The sequence below is a fragment of the Ctenocephalides felis genome, unplaced genomic scaffold (assembly GCF_003426905.1).
Source record: "Ctenocephalides felis isolate EL2017-DRISC unplaced genomic scaffold, ASM342690v1 CF-g0.4_SCAFFOLD_01492, whole genome shotgun sequence".
Taxonomy (NCBI): Eukaryota; Metazoa; Arthropoda; class Insecta; order Siphonaptera; family Pulicidae; genus Ctenocephalides; species Ctenocephalides felis.
Genome location: NW_020537646.1, coordinates 1,560,422 through 1,585,115, shown reverse-complemented (window position 1 = coordinate 1,585,115; position 24,694 = coordinate 1,560,422). Strand labels below are relative to the sequence as shown.

At 27.5% G+C, this 24,694-nt stretch overlaps 1 protein-coding gene across 1 annotated transcript in view; it reads right to left on the bottom strand.

The window, feature by feature from the left end:
• Nucleotides 1-23,649, bottom strand: part of LOC113370672 (glycine-rich protein) — a 96,749-nt gene extending 73,100 nt beyond the window's left edge. The window contains exons 1-3 of the mRNA XM_026611368.1: nucleotides 23,544-23,649; nucleotides 21,152-21,386; nucleotides 15,054-15,208 (exon numbers count right to left, since the gene is read on the bottom strand). Of these exons, the coding sequence (XP_026467153.1) occupies nucleotides 15,159-15,208; nucleotides 21,152-21,386; nucleotides 23,544-23,561 (303 nt within the window). The 5' untranslated portion in view covers nucleotides 23,562-23,649 and the 3' untranslated portion in view covers nucleotides 15,054-15,158. The remainder of the gene's footprint in view (nucleotides 1-15,053; nucleotides 15,209-21,151; nucleotides 21,387-23,543) is intronic.
• Nucleotides 23,650-24,694: the final 1,045 nt, after the last annotated feature.

Sequence of the window (24,694 nt, the reverse complement as noted above, 5' to 3'; positions counted from 1 at the left end):
TTAGGCAAATGTTGTTGATTGTAAATGCATAGAAGCTTTTAAACAAAAATATGTATCTAAAATATTATATTCAAACTCTTTTTAATAGTTTTCAATTATTTATAATAATTAAAATCGTATATAATCAAGAGATTGAGAATAAAATCCTGGAATCCTCTTCGTAAGTTGAAGATTTTAATGAGCGAATAGGAAAGAAACCTTTCCTTTCGAAAACCGTTCAAAAACAATTTATTATATTATTGTATAGAATTAATCTTATTTTGATAGTAATCGATCTATTCATCAATTTATTTAAATATTAATTATCATTTATTTTCGAATGGAAAATTTTTAAAAAATATTCTAAACCACAATCTCATGACACCTCCTTTGCAAATTATTTGATCAACGAGATATTTTTGTTCAAAACCAGTATTGCACAATATTAGGTGAATTTCTAAATTATTATGATCTCTATAAATGATTCAAAAGTTTAAGGCAAAAAAAAGTTGAATACAAAGTTGGATGCATTCGCAAATTCTTTTGCTGAGGACAGCAAAAGTAAGATTGGTATCAGTCGATCTTCTTGAAGAAAAAGATTAAAGTTTTCTACTTAAAATAATTACTTGTTGTGTTATTAATATATACATTAGAGGTATTAAAATATAAATTATTAAATAATATTCAAATATAAGAGTAACTGTGCTTTACTTAGCTCTTTATATTTTAAGAATATTATACAAAAATGCATTCATGCACCAAAAGTGTATGTAAAATCATGCAATTTCAACTAAAAATATTTTGTGCTAGAAATTATTCAATGATAAGAAACTAATTTTGTTATATCATATGATTTACTTGGTTTTTTGAGTATCTTATACCCATATAGAAATTATTTAGTTTATTTTTTGATAGAGCCAGAAAATGTATAATTTATTAAATGGACATATTAGTGAAAATTATTCTTAGACAATATTCTTATTTATTTCAACTTAAACAGAACAAATTAAATATATATTACCACCTGAAAATTGAATTATAAAAATGATTATCAAAAATGTATAGGGTCAGCCAAATAACTTCTTTTTTTGAAAATTCTATAAAAAAACTATTGATTTTTTTTAATTTGAAATAATAGTTTTAGTTTGTAAGGGAAATGCAAATGAAAGCCTCGTAACTTTTAAATGGTTGCCAAAAAATCAAAATGGATGCCGAAAAATCAAAATGGATGCTAAAGATTTAAAATGGCTGCAAAAGTTAGATGGCGGACCCTTTAGATAAAAGAAAAATGAATAATACGAAATATAATTAGAAGACATATTAAAATTGTAAAGATGAGACAATTTTTTAGATGGGAAAAGTACCATAAATGTTGTTTACAACTATAATAAATGTACCATTTATTATAGTTGTAAACTGGTTACTATAAAATTCAATACATGTAAGTTCATGGATTTAAATTTACTACATATACCAGAATTAGACTTAAGAAATCGCGATAATAATCAAGTCAATAAAAATCCTGAAAATTAATAACAGAGTAAATATTTTATAAGAATTTTCTTTGGTAATGAGTCACCAGTTTTATAACAATTCAATCTTTTTTTAATAGTTTATGAGTTAATTTAACCAATTTTTCCAATTTCAATGTATATTTTTTCGTATCATTTCTTTGAGTATCAACAACGATTACCTTTCCATTTCATTTATATATTAAAAAGTGGTAGAATATAAAAAGTATCTAAGATCAACGTATCTATTTTCCTGCATCATCTTACAATTAAGATTAATAAACCGCGATAACAATCAAGTCCGGAGGCACCGGAGTAAATGACTCCATTCAGCCTTCGCCCATGCGTTACCGCATCTAACAATAAATGCTTATTGTCAGATGCCAACGTAAACTTATTAAACTAATAATAAACTGATGTGTTATATGCATAGTTCGAATAAATCGAATCAGGAATCCGTCGACATAATTGGATTTCGATTACAGGTAAGATCGAAGATCGGCCGTGTCTGTCGCGTTCGCCATTAATCCGTTTGACGTGTAAGAAAGAGTCATCGGGCGCCTTGACCCTTAGCAGCCGTTGACGCTTTGATACCGACGGATATATCGAGTTACACATAAAACATGTTTTATTATCGATTATTAACCTGATGTCCAGGTAAATAAAACATATTTATATGTAACGTAACACGGAATTTGATCAAAAATAACATCAGTGCATTGATAAGATTACTTCGATGGTAACTTGGTAAAAAAGTTTGAATTGTCTATAACGTAGATTTTTTTATTATTATATTTTTAACAGCAATGAGAACCTTACGTCCTATGATCTGTTGGGCTGAAACTTCTCCTGACTTCGTATTTTTAGATGGTTAATCCATCCATATTTGATGATTTTTGTTATTAGAATTAATCTAATAGGGCTGACTTTTTATTGGTGCAGCAATGCCGGGCAAGGGCTATTTTCACTTGGAAACATATTGCTATCTATATTTCCAAGTGAAAATCGTTGTCACTGCTGCCTGACAACAGACTGCTCGAAGTGGGTATCGAACCCGGGACCTCTGAAACACATCCCGTCGCTCTTAAGCGCTTCCCTACGGGCGAGCCCTATAAAGTAGATATGAAGTAAAAATCAAATGATCACAAAGTAAATTTCATATTAAAGTTGGACTAAATTTTGTATAAATTTTAAAACCCATAAATTTTATTAATATTGATAACATTTAAGGGTTTAACCATTAGGCAACATAAGTTACTCTTATGAAAATAAATTTCAAACTTAATATGAGTCAGTTTCTTACTTCTAGTAATCTATAATTTACTTAAATAAATAAATAAATATCAATCTATAATTGCATAAACTAGGTGTAAGTGGAATATAGTCTTAATGCAACATGTAAAGACTTCTTGGCTAATATACGCCAGAATAGTTTGGTATGCACGCCATTCCAAACCATATCGTGATTTTTATAAATAATATTTTTTTTATATAATTCTGCATCGACCAAATATTGTTCGTGCATATGTATTGTCTAGCTAATTCGGAGCCCAATTCATATTCTTCTTCTTTTTATTTTTTGTGACCAAAATTTAAAGTTGGTCATTCAACAGTTTTTCAGATATACGAAGTTGATATGTGGCTGGCTCCGTTCTCAATAATGGTTATGAAACAGATTGTACGTTTTCAAAAATGCATAATTCGATTTTGATGAAACATGACATACATTATTACTACACTTTAGTAAATAGTCGACAAAAATTTAAAGTTGAAACATTCAATAGTTTTTCAGATATGCGAGGTTGATTGGTGGTTGGCTCCGCTCTCAATACTGGTATTGAAACAGATTGTACGTTTTCAAAAATGCATAATTCGATTTTGATGAAACTTGACATACATTGTCACTATACTTTACTAAATATTTGACAAAAATTTAAAGTAGGAACATTCAATAGTTTTTGAGATATGCGAGGCTGATGGGTGGCTCGCTCCGCTCTCAATACTAGTATTGAATCAGATTGTACGTTTTCAAAAATGCATTATTCGATTTTGGTGAAACATGACATACATTGTTACTACACTTTACTAAATACTCGACAAAAATTTAAAGTTGAAACATTCAATAGTTTCTGAGATATCCGAGGTTGATGGGTGGCTGGCTCCACCCTCAATACTAACATTTCAAGTTAAAATCATTTCTAAATATGCCGTGGGCCCCCAAATTTTGTTTTCCCTCCCGTGGACCCCTTGAAAGTTGCCATGGACCCCTGAGGGCCCATATGGACCAGTTTGGAAATCACTGGTATAATACCTTTAGGGTAGGAAAATATGCACTCAATTATTTTGTATTGCAAATTAAGCAAGTTTTAAAAATATGACTATACAATTTTTAAATATTGATGTGCCCCATCAGTTAAAATTTTAATGGAATTTTATAATTAATCCAAGTTTCGTCGGACCATAATATTTTAGAATGCTCTCTTAGATCATGATATCTATTGCAATACGGAGATTCATTAAAATCAAAACAAAATTCTACAAAATTTTAGACAATTCAGCACAATTCTCTCAACTGATAATTTCTGAACGGTTTTTAAACTTTTAAATTTGATTTAGGATTTTTTGTGAAACTTTGGCTAATATTTTACACTTTTTCGCTATTTCTGAAAAAAAGATTTGGTCGGTAGTCTTGCAAAACTAGTGAATCTAAGTTCTTATAGAGCTTTCTCAAATCATTTAATTTTTTTAAATACGACACATATATGCATTTTTTCCAATTTTAGTAACAAAGATTAAGAATGACTTAAAATGTCGAGAAAATATGAAATTTCCAAATCAATTTTCTGACGGAAACAAAGTTCTCCTTCAGCAAGTTAATAAATCAATAAACAAGTGTAACAATTCAGAACTAATAATTTAATACATTAAAACTTCAATACTTTCCAGGCAATTCCAGCAAAAGTAAGTTGCTTTTAATTGTAAGTGGACCAAAAAATATAAATGTTTTCTATTTTAAGCATACTTTTATGTTGAGCGCGTAATAATAATACTGCTTACCAAATATTCTATTTGCTCTTTGAAAAATTGAATAGAATCTAAGTGTTATTTTAGTATGAAATTATATGTAACAATATTGAGATAAACAATAACGTTCACTTTCATATCTGTAATTATATGCTGCTCAAAAAATAAACTCGAAATCAATATATGATCTTATTTGCTATTAGAACTTTTTATAAAAATTATGCAAGGTGTTACAACACGAGAAATATTATTGTTATAATTGGCATTGTTTATTAACTTAAAAATAAATTTCAGTTTTTTTACACTGTATAGATCAAAGAAAGAATGTCGTTTATATGATTCCAGAATTATTTTCATCTCCATCTGGTCAAATCGCCAAATAAGTTTCAAGGTCTAACTTTGTCGACATATTTTTTTATGGTAGCTCATCTATCTAAACGAGTAGGATGAACTTTAGGTGATATAAAACAATAAAATTGTATTTATACGTGATCTTATACAAGTGGCGATTTAATAATTATTTATAAAATAGGCCATAGCCTTTAGTTTAATTTTCATAATCATAGTAAAGATATTTTGCACATGTGTGAATATGATGTAGTAGGTGTAATGTCGAATAGAATAGAATTTATTGAAAATATAAATTGGTATTCTGCAACTAATACAAATTGCCAAATTATTCGAAAACCATATGCTGTATAATCAGGCCATAATATTCACACGGGGTCATCAATTGGTCAAATCAGAAAGAAAACGACGAAAGTTATGGTTAACCTTTCTGAAGGTTAGAATAGAGTATTCTGTTATTGATATTTTGGCAAAGATAAAATAAATATATTAATGAAAAGATTTTTTTTTCATTATGCAGTAATTTTTATATCTGTCTTGAAATGGATAGAAAGTAAAACTGCAGAATTATAAAAAATGATTTGAATGAATAAAAATACAAAATTATCTGACCATTGTGAAAAAATCACCTTGGTGGAAAGAATGAATTAGGCGTTAAGTCAATTTATAAATGACAACAAATAAATAATTAACTAATAATGTTTTCATACTTCAATTGAAACTTTAAAAATACACAACTATGCAATTGCTTGTAAGCTGGCATTATTAAAAGCAACCCAGGGGTTGTCCATCCAGAAGGATATTGAAAATGTTAATAGCTCTTCATCCATTTTTCACAATTATTTTCTGGCCAAATTGATAAAATATTTTTTGTCTTCCATACGTGGGATATTTTGGATTAATCAAGGTTTCTTAATATATTTATGATCGACCTTTAAAAGTTGTCGATGCTCTTCTCTGGCCCGACGCCGATATTGATATTATTTCAACTGAAAGAATGATCGAACTGGTGAAATCTGGGATCTTGAGATCTTCTTAGCGGTTTATTGCACAACAGATCGATAAATTGACTCTATAATGATCGTCATAGCTAATTCAGAGCGATTTTGTATCATAAATATATTAATAGATTTTATGAGATGAACACCGACAAGGCAACAAATGAGGAAGTGCTGGAGGAAGATGAAACTTGAGTGGATCTGATTTTGGAAGGAAATTGGAACTAGATCGAATTATATTGAAAATAATAATCTTTTATATGCAATCTAGAGCTTCAGTCAAAATTTGACAATTTTTTTGGTTATTGAAGTTATTTTTTATAAATTTTGTTCAACAATGGATCCGTAACTTTACTAGAACATTTCCAAAACCACAATTAAAATCTGATCAAATCTGGTCAATACTTGTTTCGACTTGACGTTGAGTTCTGGGACACTGTATACAGCCATATATATATATATATATATATATATATATATATATATATATATATGTATATATATATATGTATTTATATAAATATAATGTAAGTATTTCTGGCGTTACCGACCGTAATTATTTACAAGAAAACTGACAATTATATACAAGACTTTTTTATTTAACAAGGTTTATGTAAGTCCATCGTACTCGATGTTCCGTTGAGGTCAATAGGGTGCTTCAATGTATCTTCAGAAAGTCAACCTAATAATAATTCGCAAGTTCTCAATATATTATGTCGTGTATAAATATTCACAAGGACTCCTAGCGGAAATTCTTCGCGATTTGTATGACAAAACACTTGTACCTCGAATTAATGTATTGATAATCTTTCTTCCGTACATGAAAAAAAATTTAAAGAAACAATTTTGAATATGTTATATCTTCCTGATATTGAGTGTGTGTGAAAAAATTAATTACCAAATAAATGAGTTGATATTATTGACGCATTGGTATTTAGATGGATCGTCATCGAATGATGTTGCAAATGCCAAATGATACACAAATTTATAGTATTAAATAGATTTTGATTATGAACAAACTTAATCTATTAAAATTTCAAACATTTGTTTGCATTTCATATTTTTTGAACCTAATGAGATTACTGTTTGCCTTCTGCTTGATATCAACTCAGGAATAACCTGGAATCAAGCTTTAGTGATGTCTCTTTTAAATTGAAAATATATCTAAAATATGTTTTCAAGTACACATAGACCATTCCAAACATTGTGCATGATACAATATAAATTCAATATTAAATTAAATTTAATAATAAAAATCAAAGCAGAGTAAGAGCAAAAGTTTGAGTACAACTGCTCATAGAACAATTAAGTTCTAACTGCTTTTTTATTAAAAAAATAATATTTATTTGTAATATTTAGTTGATTTATATTTTAGAATCAGAATACAAAGTCGAGGTTAACTGGTGGATTCGTCTGCCCTTCTGAGTATATTGGAATTACATGTGAAAGTATTGAATTAAATTCGACGGAATTCTTCTACGAAAAATGATTTGTAAAAACTTTTCGCAATTTCATTATATATATACATATATATATATATATATATATATATATATATATATATTAGGGAATGCAATACCGGTATACCGGCATACCGAATTACCGGTAAACCGCCCGATTTTTCGGCGGTAATTTTACCGGTATTTATTCCAAAAATACCGGTATTTTCGGTATTTTTACATAAGCGCTATTTGATACATAATACCCTAAAGTTTAAATATTCTCGGAACAAATTTATCTTTAAATTCCATAATCGCATAACAGCTATATCTTCAAATGATTTCATATGATAAACAAATGTCAAATATTATCTCAACTCGTCATTAAACTGAATATTTATTGCTTTCCAAAGGGGTTCATATCGTGTTACAATAAATAGAATTGTACTTATAGATAATGATGACTGTTTCATCTTTTGTAAAAGTGTAACGGTTCTTTAAGTGATATTTGCCCCAAAATATTTTATATCATACAGATTACCCCTGTTTAATCTTTATTTTTTTCTAACTTTATACATCATAATTATGATAATTACTAAATATTTTTGCTTCTTATTACAATTATAAAATATTATTTTTCGAAAAGGTTTCGAAGTTTGAAAATACTATAGAAGCATCACATTGTTTTAAATAACAATACTCAACAATTATAGTAACTTATTATTTATCTCGACAAAGAATCCGGATTCTTTGTCGAGATAAATAATAAGTTACTATAATCGGCCGATCTTAAATTAATGTAGAAAATTTTTTTTTTAAATATTGGAGATTATGCTAATTTAACACATTAGATACAGACAATGCAGTTTATTATAATAATGCAATATGATCTTTTATGAGTTTTTGGACTTTCTTACTCATAAGTTTGTTTTTGGTGAAAAGTACTCAATATACTCGATAGTAATAATGAATTAAATAAATTTTATATACTTTTGTTAAATTATTATTTTAAAAAATAAACTTATTGTTTTACTTTATTGTTAAGTTGAATATAGTTGTAGTTGTATATACATTTTTTTATATTTGTACTAGTAACTTTTAATTGTTTGTTTACGTTTGTTTAAGATAATAAAAATACCGATAATTTACCGGTATTCCGGTTTTAAAATGAAAAACTACCGAAATACCGGTATTGAAATTTTCCATCGGTATTGCATTCTCTAATATATATATATATATGACTAAGGTTATAAACTTAAAAAAAAAAATTGGTAAATTTTATACAAAGATTTTTTTTTAAAAAATTCAATATAGGGACCTCATTTTTTAAATTTTTCTTTACTATTTAAATTTTATAAAAAATAATAATATCATCTTCCGAATTAATGTTTAACTATATTTTTGTACATCCAAATATTTTATTTGATAAATTCGAATATTTGATTTATTTGAAGCAAATTTTATAGTTTAAAACCAACATCTTTATTTGTCAGTATTTTAGATCATATATACATCACTAAATGGCATCGTTATTTTATTTTTTTATATAGTTAAAAAAATTATTGCATATTTTGAGAACTAGGCAAGCTTTACATAAAAAAACATCCTATTTTTTTAAAAAATAATTTAGAAAATTCATACGTATATCTTAGTTAACCTATTGGGATACGTGAGTAACAATTTAGTAATAATTTATTTATTTAAAATTATAGACTTGTTTGAAGTTATATATAAACAAAAAAATATGTAGTGATATAATTGCAATAATTATTATAAATATTTATATCGTATAAAAAAATAATACATAACAATTATTAATTCCTTATATGAACTGAAAATTATGCACATCGATGCATATTTATAATTATCAAAAAAACATGAAACAACATTTACTTTTTAACATATTTACATATGTATTTAAGTCACAAAAACAAAAATCAGAATAAAATTAAATATATTGCACAACACTCTAAATTACAATAGTGCAAATGTTAATGGAACTCAAACAAGTTTTTTTTCAAACGCGAATTTCACATATGAAGATCATTAAATGCTTGAAAACAGATTAAACGAGAATAATAAGAGTGATGAATTACATTAAATTTAAATAATTTGCTGAATAGATGAGATTGCTATGTTGGATATGATATTTTGAATAAAATATTCCGGTTTCTTGAACCTGTATTGATGTTCAGATTTATTAAATGTTTTAGTGTTAATAATGGACGATTTGAATTTGATCTCTGACCAATACATACTTTTGACTGATGGGAAATGAAATATTTCATAATATTGTGTGCTAAATTGCCACAAAACATGAGTACTTTTCAAAAAAAAAAAATACATTAAATAAATTTGAATAAAGGAATATCATATGAATACAATATCAAATTTTTTGGTAGATGACATAGCATTATTGAAAATTTTATATCTCTTGAAATTTTTGTCAATAATGAAATAGAACATTTATATGATTTTAATGAATTTTAATTATCTATAATCATTTTTTTAAATATATTATGTTAAGAAAAAAAAATTTATAAATGACCGTAACTAAAAATAAGTATTGAACAAACAAGTTGAAATGTAAAATATTGGTGTATTCTAAACAAGTGAAAATTTATCGTAGAATATGCATTTCGATTAATATGCTTCTCAATTAAATTTTCTAGAAAGCATAATTACAAATTATTTGTAACGTAAAACTTTCATCAATTTGAGGAAAAAAATAATTCATTTCTAAAAATCTAAGAATATTGACCTTCACCCGTGCCGACTGGATTTTTGAGTTCGAATGAAAAGATTGATTTGACAATAAAACGTTGATGACCATACTAAAGAACATGTTTGATATATGTACGTCTAGATCATTTGGCACAAAACTATTAATATATGTAAAACCAAAATTAAATGGTTTACGTCACCTTTTAATATTTTCCAACGCTTGTCATTTCATGTTTTTTTAAGATACATATTAGATAAGATAAATGGATGATTTATAATAAAATTTGAACACTAAATAATTTATTTGTATAGGATTGAAATTGATTTATGCTACATCTGATCAATACTGATGTAACTAATTTTTATTCTTCTCAATTGTCGATACAGAGATGATATAGATAATAATAGATTATTAATAATTGATAATATGCCTTGGACACAAAAAAAATGATTTTAGTGACTAATATTAGTACAAACAAATTTAATGAAATTTGGATTATATTCGTAAATAAGTCAGTGGTACTGTAATGGTTAAGACGTGAGCTAGTACGTACTATTGCCGGTTTAGATTTTAAATAGGGCCAACTTGGTATCAAGCAGTATGAATTAAATATCCACTTAAGCTGGAATAAAATTTAACCTAAAGTGAAAATCGCCTCTCATGGGCATTGCAGCAACACATGTGCGACAAAACTATTACACATATGCCCATTAATCACATGATTGATTTTTTTGATCCCCCCTCCCACTTGCTGTTACGTGGTCATATTCAACATTAGCCCCCTTCCCCACAAAAAATTACGTGTATTTTTAGTTACGAGAAAAAAATGTATTTTTTTTTAATTTTATTTGAAAATGTTAAGATTTTTTTTAAAAATAATGATAAAAAAATAAATACTCGTGATATCTTACTATACTTCTCCCTCCCCCACGTAATATTTCGTCATTTTTTTGACAAAGTCGCCCTCCACCTCATGTGATTAATTTGACAAACCTTCCCTCACCCTAGTCGACATATAATGAAGGAGAGTGGTTGACCCTTGGGTTGCCCTAAAGAAAAATATTAGGTTTGAATGTACTATGACAAAAATAGCTCATAGAATATGCAGTTTTAGCAATTTGATATTTAATTAGTAAAATATATATTTTTTATTATATAAGTCTATGAATTCTAAATAAGACCTAAGAGTTAGATCTTGAATAAAATGAATTACAAGTTAATAGAGAAAAAATAATACCGATGAAGATGTAGTCAGTAATGTGAAGGACGACTATAAATTAGATTAACAGTAATTCACACATTACTATTGCAAAGTTAATGATCAATGCACTATGAATCAGGTCATTGTTTGTTTCCAACCGAGAAAAATTATTAATAAAGATGTTAATAGACTATATATTAATATTTATGTAACGGAATGATAGTTGTACATGACATTATTTAATGATACGAATATATAAATTAAAAGCATTGAAAAAACGTTAAAAAAGTTCATAGTTAAAATTAAAGTGAATTTTTCATTTATATGTATTACGTTCATAAGGTTTTCTAGAAATTAGAGAAACCATTATATAAAGAAACAGTTGATTTTTATATGAAAACTGGTCATATTGTGTCTCTTTTGCATATATGCATTGTCGTTGAATAAAGTATTAAATTTTTTATTTGATACTATATAAATATTTATTATTAAAAGAGTACGTCATCGAAGACAATACTGTCATGTATTGCAAATGACATTTTAACGAGCATTCGTCTCATAATCAACTTCAAAAAAAAAAAAAAAAAAATAGCGACCTGACAGTAAATCTTTAGACAAAAATCACAAATAAACCCGCAGAGGGAGGTGGTCTAGTAAGACATCACGTGTATTTATTTTTTACCTGAATTTTAAAAAACCCAAAATATTAAAAAAATAGGATTTTTTATTGGTACTAAAAATACACGTGATGTTTAGAGAGGGAAGGGGGTGTAATTTTAAATATCAGCAAGTATCACCAATGCGGAGGGATGGGTTCAAAAATCCTTAAAAAGCTTTCACGTGATTAATGGACGCCATCCAAGAAAAAATTATGGAGAGCGGCCTACAATACAAAAAAGAGTCTATATTTTTGATGGAATATGAATAAAAGGCATTTACTACATAAGATATTCTTTGTGATTGACAAAACTGCAAAATGCAAATTAAAAGTAAATCTTACTCTTTTACCATTGTGCAAGAATTGGAAACAAAAAAATGTTTAACACACGCATAGTGTGAACTTATCCAAAGTTTACTTAACAAATAGTGTCACTGAGCAACAATATCCATATTAGTTAATGGCACACTCGAACCTTTGATAAAGAGAAACTTTATCAAAACGTCCATCTTCTATAATATGAGGGCCATCGCAATCGTAATAAGTATGCTAGTTAATTGAAATCAAGTTTTATTTCTTCATATTGCCAGAAAAAAATACTACAAGGTATATTAAAATAATCTTGAATCCGTCAAATGGCAAGATGGCCTTTATCAATCATGCCGGTCTGGTCAAAGTAATAATATGTTTAGAGATTTAATTTACGCAAATAAATGCGAAACGTAATTATTATTTATTATAGGTTTAATAGAACACTTTCTCACACCTACGATAGAAAAAATAGTGAGTAATAAAATACATTGGTGGGAAACATTTTATAGATCAACAGAGCACATCTCTTAACGACATATTTTTGTAAACTATTTTATATAAAAGATAACGAGTATAATTTTTTTTATTTCTAAACTGTGAATTGTTGTTTTACACAAAATTTATGTTTACACTTTTACATAATTTAATGCATTTCATATGAGTAAAATGTTTCTTTGTTGTTATAAATGACCCCTGTTCAGGTAAAGAAGTAGGGGTAGAGATAGAGGTAGAGGTATAGGTAAAGGTAAAGGTGAAAAGCCAGGTAAAGGTAAAGGTGAAGGACCATGTAAAGGTAATGGTAAAAGAAAATAGTAAAAATAAAGGTAGAGGTGAAGTAAAAGGTAAAAATAAAGAACCAGGTAAAGATAAAAATAAAGTACCAGGTAAAGGTAGAAATTGAGGGTAGTGGTAACGGTAAAGGACCAGATGAAGGTAGAAGTAGAGGGAGAGGTGAAGGTGAAAAACCAGGTAAAGGTAAAAGTAAAGGACCTGGTTCAGTTTGAAAAAAAAATAGCGCGAAAGAAGTGACGACGTGTAGAATTTTTTCAGAAATCCTAGAACAGTCGAAGTAATTTAATGTTTAAATTCACGATTTCAAAAATTATCTCCAGTCAAACCAAATTGATGATATAAATTTTCTTAATTCATTAGGTATTTATAAATCATGAAATATTTTTTTTAATCATTAGGTAGCATTTTTTAAATAAAAAATGAGGTTGATTTATATTGCACCAGCTATATTGCAGGTATAGTGTATGTTTGACACGTATTTCGGTGTAGTATAATTTTGATCTGATCTGTTTGAAATACGTATTTTATATTAAGGTTTAAACTATAATATTATAATATTTTTTATCCTAAATTATATTTTATATATATTTTTATTATTTTGATCAAGTGTTTCTAGTGAATGTTCTGCTCTACTGATCTTGTCCGGTTAGATTTAGCAAAACAAGAATTATAAAATAGTACGTGCAAATGGTACTAATTTTCCCACAAGTATTAGCAGAACGATACTTTGTAGTACACTTGTAAATAAATGCCTTTTATATAAAATAACATTATACATATAAACAAACTTAAATTATTGCTCTGATCAAGTTTTTATTAAACAAAATATGAAATAAGTTTGACGCTGATGTATTTGGAAAATGCATATATAATTGTAAAATACCACTACATAAAAATGTATATGCTACAATGCCAATTTCTTTAATAAACTAGCAATCAAAAAAATAAAATAATTTTAATCAAAAATCTAATCCTAAGACATAGTATACGAAGTAGAAAAGATGATCCATATTATTTGCACTAAATGCCAATGCATTTAGTGTTTTGATCATTTTCTTAGGTGTTATATAAATAAATAAATACATTTTAAAATTAATTCAAGAAGCTGATTATTTTAATTGTATGAATCTACAATGGAAACCTGTAAAAATTAAGGACTTTATACAAAAATCCCTGGACGAATCTTGATCAAATATAAAAACAGTTCATAATTGAGATAATTAGTGTTAATTACGTATATACAATTGATTTATGTATTGTTACAATACTTTCACAATCTGGAGTATCAGTTTTTCTAATTAGATGCACCAGCAAAATTCTAAATCTCATTAGAACAGATTTTGCAAAACACACAATAAATCCGTAATCAATTGATAAATAACTTTGAAATTGATATGAAATATTATTTAATTTATCAATTAAGCATTAAACGTCCATAGAGGCCTAGAAGTTCATCATCACACTATTTGCTATATTTATCACAGGCATTTCGCAAAAAGTATTTCACAAGAACTACATAATTAATTAACGAATATAATGAAACGAGAATATTCAAAACTATTATAAGAAATCTTCCACAAAAATCTGTTCGGTGCTTTTGCATATGACGCCTTTGATATATAATATCATTTTAAATAATTCACGCGATAATGATAAATGTTTCTGTACAAATTTGTCCTTCGTGCAGTTATAAACATCGGAACGCTTCTTAACTACGCTTTTTAAAAGGTCATAAGCTTAATGATATGTATAATTTCACTTTGTGATGAATGATAATGCATTAATACAAAGTATATTAATCAACATTTTGAAAATTGTAAAATAGAAATTACTATATTTTGGATCTACCCGCAGGCCACCATGAGCTTTAGCATAAACCCAATTCAGCATATTACTGAGAAATTTCCAATAAAACATAATATGAAGGTTATAAGAAGAATTTATTATTTAGATATTACAAAATATATGTAAAAAACAAAGCTTTTACTTTATACATTCTTCAAAATATTATGAAATATATGTTATCAATAAAATTCTGTTAAAACACAAAATGTTGAAATAAGTACCTGTTGCACTCCTGATGGGAATGTAAAGTCGAGGTGTGTTCCTTTGGTTATATAGTGTACTTAATTAAAATTTTTGGTTAATTTAACCTGGAAAAATTCTGGAGTTTACCACCAGTGTCCTCCATACAAACCACCATATCCGTAGTAAGGATATCCTGAAAAAAAAATTAAAAAATTTAGGAAAAAAATTCTAATCCCCATGTAACTGTAACAATTAGTACTTGTAATAATAAGCTATATAAATTCTAATTTATAATTTTTTGTTCTGATTATATTATCAATCAATCATTTTCTGTCTATATAATATTTTGCAGCGATGCAAATTCGTTTAAGCATTTTTATCAAAAAATTTCAAGGCAAGGTTAACATATCAATGCTGGAATAAAACATTTTTGCGAATAAAAAGCTCAATATTATAAATCACGTGGGTGATTTGAATTTTTAATTAGGGTTTATATCAGCAATAAATTAGACGAGCTTATAAAATTTCAAACCGCGAATAGTAAAGGTTTGTGGTATTTTAAATCATTTTGAGATATTAAAATGAGAGACAAAACTTGTTTTGGACATCAGAATTGTTGATATATGGATTTTTAGTTTGTATGGTTATCGCTAGTTAGTTGTTAGAAATATTTTAATTGAATGGGAATTATTTATGTTGCCATTAAAACAAATATTTTTGCCAATATATTTAGATATCATTTAGTAAAAGCGAATAATTCGTCAAATGAGCAACATGACATACATGGTGCTGATATAATTTTCTCAATTTAATTTTTAATTTAACCAAAAAAGATGATCAAGAGATATTATTTCATATTGATCTTTGGTTTAAATTTTTATAAGAATGGTTTATATTGTCCTTATTGTATTGAATTAAAAAAATGAATAAAATAAGCTCAAATAGAATTTAAATATAAACTTTATACACGTTGTTTTTGCTTATAACATTAATGTTATTTACAATTAACTTTGAATATTCAATTTTATAGCAAATTCAATCAAATAAATGCAAAACCGTTATTATAAATTAAATGCATATTGCCATTTCTTTATAATTAGAAAATATTTCATCTACCTTTTAGCCAAAAATCCTGAACCGATTTTAAAAGTTCAAAAACTGTTCAGAATCATTTCAATTAGTTTTTGGCAAAGACAGGTATAGTCCAGTCATTTAAGCTTAAATTAGGTACGAATTTCGGAATTTGAGATACCCAAAGTTGTCTGAAAACCTACATATGGTATGATATCCTACCATATGTAGGTTTTGAGACAACTTTTGAGGTGTCAATATACAAGTATTTAAAGTTTACAGCTGGGTATCTCAAATTATGAGATGAACTTACTAAAATGACTTTAAAAGTTCAAAAACTGTTCGGAATCATTTCAATTAGCTTTTGGCAAAGATAGGTATAGTCCAGTCATTTAAGCTTAAATTGGATAAGAATTTCGGAATTCGAGATACCCAAAGTTGTCTGAAAACCTACATATAGTATTGATATCCTACCATATGTAGGTTTTGAGACAACTTTATGGTGTCAATATACAAGTATTTATAGACTTACAGCTGGTTATCTCGAGTTCTGAGGTGAACTTACTATAATGGCTGTACTAGTTAGACCGTTTTTTTTAGGAATTAAAAGTGAAATTTCTGGTGTTTTTGATGAAATTTGACTTGGCGATGAAGTATATGATCTGAATATAAACGACCATCCTAAAATATTAGAGGCCTACGGAAACGTTGCAATAATGTGATGCGCTTTTAGGACAAACAAGTGCGTGTTGATTATGTTTTAGTTTAAGCAAAACCTTTAATTTGAAAATAAAGAATTGTAAGTTTTAAATAAATAGCAAAATCTCATATCTGATTAATTAAGTTAATTATTTACATTGGCAATATTTTAAGACACTCACGTCTAGTTAGCAAATGATTTTTAATTTGTATAGTAGATGTTAAATTTAAATAGTGAATATTTTGTATAAGATTATGAACATGCTTAGAACAAAATATGGCATTATGAACGATGAGAGACCGTTTGGAGCAAAATCGATCAACTCCTTATCACAATATGTTAAAATTCAACATTTTCGTAACAATAAAAATTATTTATTATATTGCCGAGACAAAATGTCAAGCTATTGCATTAAGTAGTGATCTATAACAATTTTGGAATTTGGCATAGAATGTAAATCGTATAAATTTAAATCACGAAACTCTCATATGAGATCATCGATAACGCAAAGGCGGATCGCAGTCTAAAATTCTTACGCGCCTCATCGTCCTTGTCGAATAGATTTTTATTTTCAGTTAAGTTATTTCCCTCGAGGCGATGTAGTGACACGGACGAGCAAACAATGAAAGATTATTAATCATTTTAATAAAATGTAATATTAGTCAAATTGCTTTGCATTGGATCTATTCATTAGTAGAAGTACTGTGATTGATAATTAAGAGTAATTAATTTGAACGCGGCTCATGGGATATTCATCCATTGGCTTGTACGAGGCACCTGTCATACTTTTAAAAGAGTTAATTATATAATATAAAAGATTTTTGAATTCGTACGATGGTTTTAAGTTAAGGTAGGATTGAGTATGTGTTGTATTTCTAAGCCAATAAGCTGGAATAAATAAAAAAAATTTTTACAACCATACAAATTGTTGGGATGTTTCTCATATATATATATATAAACCCCGTTAAAACAATTTTCTAAAAACCAGTTCAAAATCGCTTCTTATCCTGGAAATGGTATGATAGACAGAATATTCTTCAAAGTGCAAGGAACTGTGCCAGGTATCAAGCGGGAAAATGTATGAAACAAAATTGTCTTTGTAAAATTTTACATATTTAACCTCTATAAATGCATATAGAAAATGGAACTTTTCAAAATACGTTACAAAATAACTTATTCAAACAAAATATAAGTTATAAGAAATTAATTCAGAATTGATATTATTCTTTAAGCAGATGTTATCTGATACTAATTGCCAAATGACGAAACTTAATTTTTTTTTCTAGAATGACAGATCAAAAATTAGTATTAATTATGTGAATTTTAATACAAGGCTCCATTAAGACGAACAAAATATTTGTTAATTTATGTGTTAACTAATTAATTTGCAAAAATGAGCGATTTTGTCAATGTTGTGTGAAATTTAATTGATCCAGCACTATTATTCTGGTGAAAGTAGAATTACTTAAATAAAATTTAATATGGAAATATATTCTTGTTACCCATGATATTGCATCAGTATATAAAAATGTATTAATGAAATTATGCAGTAAAATTAAATATGATATTAAAATTTAAAAACTGAATGAAATTAATGCTAAAAATATTATATACCGAATAGGATTTTTAATTGTTCTTTTATAATGCTTGAAAACAAATACATTTTCAATCAAACATAATTAATTTAGAGAATGTATACTTAAAAAATATGCAGAACAACTTTTATCATTTCCTGAGTCATCAGCAACCAAGATCACATTTATGTATCATTTGTTATTCGAAATGAAATTTGTTAAAATATTTCTCACGTTTAGAATATTTCAATTTACAATTAGTTATATAAAGAATTATGTTAAAATTTTGCAAACGTGCTAATTAAATTAGAATTAATTGCAGGAATTATTAGTAATTGGAAAATATAAAAAATGAAAAAATAATTACATTCCATTCTAAAAGTTAAATTTATACTAATATTTGTATGTAATTTATTATAAAATTATTTGACTCATTTTACTCAATTTGTCCAGTATATAAGAATTTTTTTCTACATATGAATGCCTAGGCAGCGTGCAACACGTCCAACAAATTTTTATTTATATTTTCACTAACCGTTATATGATTTTTTTTAAAAAAAACTTCTTTCATTCCTCATACCAAGTAAAAACAAGAATTTTATACATCAAACAAAGATAACATTAATAAAGAACTTCAAACCGAGAAAGACTATGCGGCTTCTAGTAAAAACAACTGAGTTAAACAAAAAAACTCGCGATGGCGTGTATATTGAAAAGATATATGCATATATTGAAAAAGCCTGTTCGATCGTAATTTATCAATCGAGAAACTGTTTTCCAGGATTAACAAGTTTTTGTTATCGGTGATGGAATAAAACTTTCTTGCCGTGAGGTGACACTCTCTCCAGCGTTTATTGACATTGGCTCACAATATAACTTGCTAAGGAACAACTTTAATCAATGAATCGATAAAATATAATTCTTATATATAATGAATTTGTTTTTTTATATATTGATTTCTCCGAATTTTATAGAGAATGTTTGAAATCCATTATAAAAATTATAATACGCTATAATAATGTTAGATCATAATTAGGAGCATTAGAGAAGTGTTAGTCCATAATATTTGGTCAAAGATTTTTTTAAACGAATTTATCTATAATTATCTGACATAGTTATAGTATTAACTACTTTATAGTTTAATAATTTGTACGTATTTTCTCCGATTTACGTCATTATGAATTTTCTGAATATATAACATCTTTCACCAGTAATTTTGTCAAAATTCTAACTATAGGAGATTAGATTGAAATTTTCTAATCAATTACAATTTGCACATAGGATTCTTTTATAAATTGAGTTACATTAGTTAGTCTGTTTTATTTACTCCAGCTCTGATTATTTATAAGTAGATACTATTTATTTCTCAATATTCATTTATTTCCAAGACGGTTTAATGAGTAACGAACGAGACAAGTTAATCAATATAAATGTAAAAATACGCCTATTAGCAACAAGAGTCTAACAAGATTATACAGTTTAGTGACATGATAATATACTAATAATAATGAGACAAGAAAATAGAATTATCATGTTTCTAACTTGAAGGTTACTACTAAGAATATTCCTGACGTTGATTTCAGATACTTATATTTACGCGCTTAGAACATTTTTTAAAGACTGATTATTTTGCAATATTTAAATAAGAGATAAAAATATGTAAAGTCAAGTAATTTTTTAATATAATAATATGTTAAGAATAATAGATATGTTAAGTAATTATAAAATTAGTGGCGATATACACACACTCGGAGCAAAAGCCTAGTTATTTTATTGCTAATGTAAAAAAACTACTAGTCATAAAAATGTTTTATTTTAGAAGTAAATTTAATAATGAACTAATGCAAAAAATGCGAACAAAAAATTTACAGCGTTATTAGATGTTACTGATTTGATTAGAAATGCACGCATATTAATGACGACAATGTTAATTAAAATACTAATTTTGAAAGAGTCACCTCATTAATATCTTCACAACAACGTAGATGAGTTAATAGTATTTTTTTTATCAGATAATGGAAAAATGCACGCATCTACTTTTGTATTTGTTTACAACGACTGCGTTATTAAAATTAAAATAAAATATCTATCGTGCTATTCTGATCAATTTAAATTAGTACATGAATATAAAATCATAAGTATGAATTAATTTGTAAGGTAAAGTAGAGCAAGTTTACTTTAAAAACACTGTTCAATTTAGAAATATTTACTGTCAATGCTTTAGAGCAGTTATTACTCGACTAAATACATTGAAATCAATTTTGATAAATTTCTAATTTGAACATCCATTAATAAAATCCGCTCTAGTCTATATTAAGATATCATTTGGAAAAAATGATGATGAAAAGTTATTTACAAAATTTAACCTAATCAAGATAAATTATCCATTTCAAAAGTTGAAATATGCAATACATAATATATTGCACTTTATTAAAAAATAACCAAACCAGGGTTATATACGAGTAAGTAGATTCTAGATATTTAGTATAATATCTGTTTAAATAACGTTGGAATTAAATATTACGACTTTGCTTCACATATGAATGTATTTCTGCTAATTATTAATTAGTAACTCACAAATATATTAACTTTATGATTAATTGCTTATCACTAGAAGCAAGGCGATTCTCATTCTAAATTTATATGTAGAGTGAAAGATTATGTATATTTACCGCGTGAATGTTATTAGATCCTATTGTTACAAGTTCGTTTCCAAAGTTCATACACTAATCAAATATTTATAATTCATTAAACCGTCAAAATGGAATAAAAAAAAAGGAATTTTTCTTACCGTGTCCGTAGAAGCCGTAGCTATAAGGGTAGTATCCGTAATGGAGGCCAGGATACCCGCCGTAGTACCCGTAGCCGTACGAGTTTTCGCCTTTCAGATCTTCGGCATCGTCGGCAGACGCCTCGAGGTCTTTAGCGGGCGCTGGTCTCGGACCGCCCCTTGGGCCAGCAGGAACTGGAGCTGGTCTCGGCAGGGCGGCCACACCCAAAAGGACCAGAGCGAAGAGGATGACACACTGAGGTAAATGATAAGTTAGAAGGGTAATAGATATATTGATTTAGAGAGTGTAAAATTGTTGTTAATGTATAATGTCATACATACCGAGTAGGGTTTGTTGGTTTTTAAAAACCGGATTTAAAAAAAATTACGGAACTTGTAAACCGTTTTTTTAGAGAAATACCGGTTTTCAATTACAATAACACTAAAAAATTGAAAATAACATTATACCGGATTGATGAGTATAGTGTTGCAAATCGATAGAAGTGCTTTGTTTCACTATCATAAAAATATTTACATCCTTAAATGTTAAAGTTGTGAATAAACAATGAATAATTGATCCCCAACAAGAATTGATTTAGAAAATATATCCCGACATCAGGCAACTTTGATGTCAAATTTCCGCTTGTGGTTATAGATCACAATAGAACTACAAGTGGAAATCGTCCTTCGTGGACATAGTTGCAGCACTCAATCATATCATTATTATCAATCATAATCACTATTAGACGTAAAAGCTAATATATAATAAATCCACACATAGGAGAATGGTGAACCGATGGGTTGCCTCTCATAATAATACCTTAGATCGTAAGCGTTGAACCAAACAGCTTATAAAACATATAAATAGTAAGAGTTCTGATTGCTGTTGTACAATAATTAAAAAAAGAAAAGAAATTATATAATCTTTGTCATTTTTTTTTTGGTTTGCTTAATTGCATAAAAATATTTATTACCAATAAAATTGTACAGCAATTAATCTCAATCAAAAACTGTTTTCAATCACTTGAAATTTCTGTCAAAACTCGCGCGATTAGTTCTTTTTTATAAAAACTTGAAACCGTCTTTTTTCAAACACATAGTAATTGAAATTAATATGGATAATCACTAAAATATATAATGGGGAAAAAGTTGTAGTTTCGCCATTTTTTTAAAGTATTTACTAGCATGAACATGAAAGAAGCTAGAAATTAAATTTGCCAATTACCAAATAGCAATAAAATGTCTACATCATAAAAAAGCATCTTAAACATTTCTAGTCAAAAAATAGATTAAAAATATCTTGCACTTCATTTATATACTGATACTCTTTTAATTAAATCAATAATACAAGTTTTTAATTTAACAGATATAAGCAAAATATAAAATCCGTTAAGAATTTAAAGACGAAAAATGTATTAGAATGTTTTTTGTATACCGAATGCATTGCAACATATATTTATAAAATATACAGTATATTTAGATTTTGGGAGTTGAGATTTTATAGGAGATTTTTAAAGTGGTATATAATTTTTTAAACTGGCAAAATTTGTGAAAAATTCGTATAGAAGTCAAAATTATTCTCGCTTAGATATTGTGACAAGTATAATCTAAGGTATTTCTTTTATTAAATTTTATGCAAAATTATTAGAAATAAAACTAACTATAAGTAATAGAAAAATCAAATTTTCCGCGAATACAACGACGAAAAAGAGCATTTAGAAAATTACATTTATTATAAAGTTTTTAGTAAACTAAAGGGTAGCTCTATAGGAAATTTTTAAACTGGTAGGTGATTTACAAACTGGCTGGATTTGTGATAAATACGTGTAGATTTAAAAAAAAGTAATAAACGCTAGTCCTCATCGCGATACATCGAATGATTTTTAAATTTTTGAAATCGGTCCAGCCGTTTTTGAGCAAACGTCGATTTACGGCAAAAAATCTGTTCACACACACGCACACACACATATACACACACACACACTTTTTTCAAATATGGTCTCATTCGATTCAGAATGGCTTGAAACGTCGAGAAAACATAAAATTAACGAATCGGATTTTTTGATGAATTCGGGAAGTTAATAAAATAGCAATCAAGATATAATGAAATCTTATGAGCAAACCGAAAAAAAGTTAGAATAGACAAAAAAAAAAAATTAGAGTTTACTTTATTGAGAGATGTTTAGTGTTTACGTGTAAAATGAAAATCATTTTTGCATAATATTGTGAAATTAATAATAACCGACAAAAAATTCAAATTGACCGCAAAGAAAACAAAGGCATAAATCACCAATATAAAAAATGTTGAAGTTACAATGCAACATCATCAAAACATACAAAGTTTCACTTCAATTTCTCACAATCCACACAAACAATTTTCGAGAAAAACAAAAGTATTAAATTTCCAACTCACAGTTCTTAGAGCTGACATATCGCTGACTTCTTTGATGTCTTGAAAACTGGTAACTTCTGACTTCTATCTATTACTGTCCAGAGGTACTTGTTGTATGACTGACGTCTCCGGTGTGTTTATGTCTTGTCGTCTTACGTCAACCGCCTTATATAAGCAGAAACATATCGGACAAATGCGCAACGACCCTGTACACTGTACACATATAGGGCTGGTACAGTGTCGCATTCGCAACCGTATATTGCCAATTGCACAAAGACTATCGTAATTACTATGATAATGGATAATGGTAGCCGCGAAGGTTGCGCGATCAGAGGACACCAAATTCAGAGTTCCTGGCCTGATTGTGAGTTTTTTTTGGATAAAAAGTGATTTAATCGATTAGGCGTTAAATTAATGAGACTGTTTCCGTATTTGGTTGAAAAAAAAATCACAAACAAATTTAAATTTGTTTGGAAATGACAAAAAATTATAGTGCTATATTTTTACAAAATATAGTAAATTATATTATAGATATAGTTTTGTATTTGAAAGACATTAATAAGAACACAAAATTTTCATTACATGTAAATGGGTTGGACTTAAATCAGATGTTCCGTGTTTGATTCGCACTTTGAGCAGCCTGTAATCAAGCAGTAGTAACAACGGTTTTCACTTGGAAACATAGATAGTAATATATTTCCAAGTGAAAATGGCTTTCACCCGACATTTCTGCACAAATAAAATATTTGCCCTATTAATAATATATCAGACAGAGATGTGACAACCGTTTGGGTTGCCATCTTTCGAACAGACTAGTATTAAATCAAATCAGCACAATATCTTATAGGATTATTATGTTCTCATTGCTGTTCAAGAATACAAAAAAGATGTATCATGCATTGCAGTGGGTAAACCATCCATAAAATTTGTTTTATCTGCCCTTTTAATTTATATACCACATATTTTCACAATCAGTTAGTTTTTATATTAACAATATAGTCAATTTTTTTGTACTTGCATTTTTTTAATTAAAAAATTGACTAGTGGGGTGTATGGCATCGTGCCTTAAGGCAAATTGCTGGAACTTCTCGTACCGTAACGAAATGATCGAGGAATATTAAATGTTTTATAATAGATTATTATAAATATTGTAACATTGATTATTTATATTT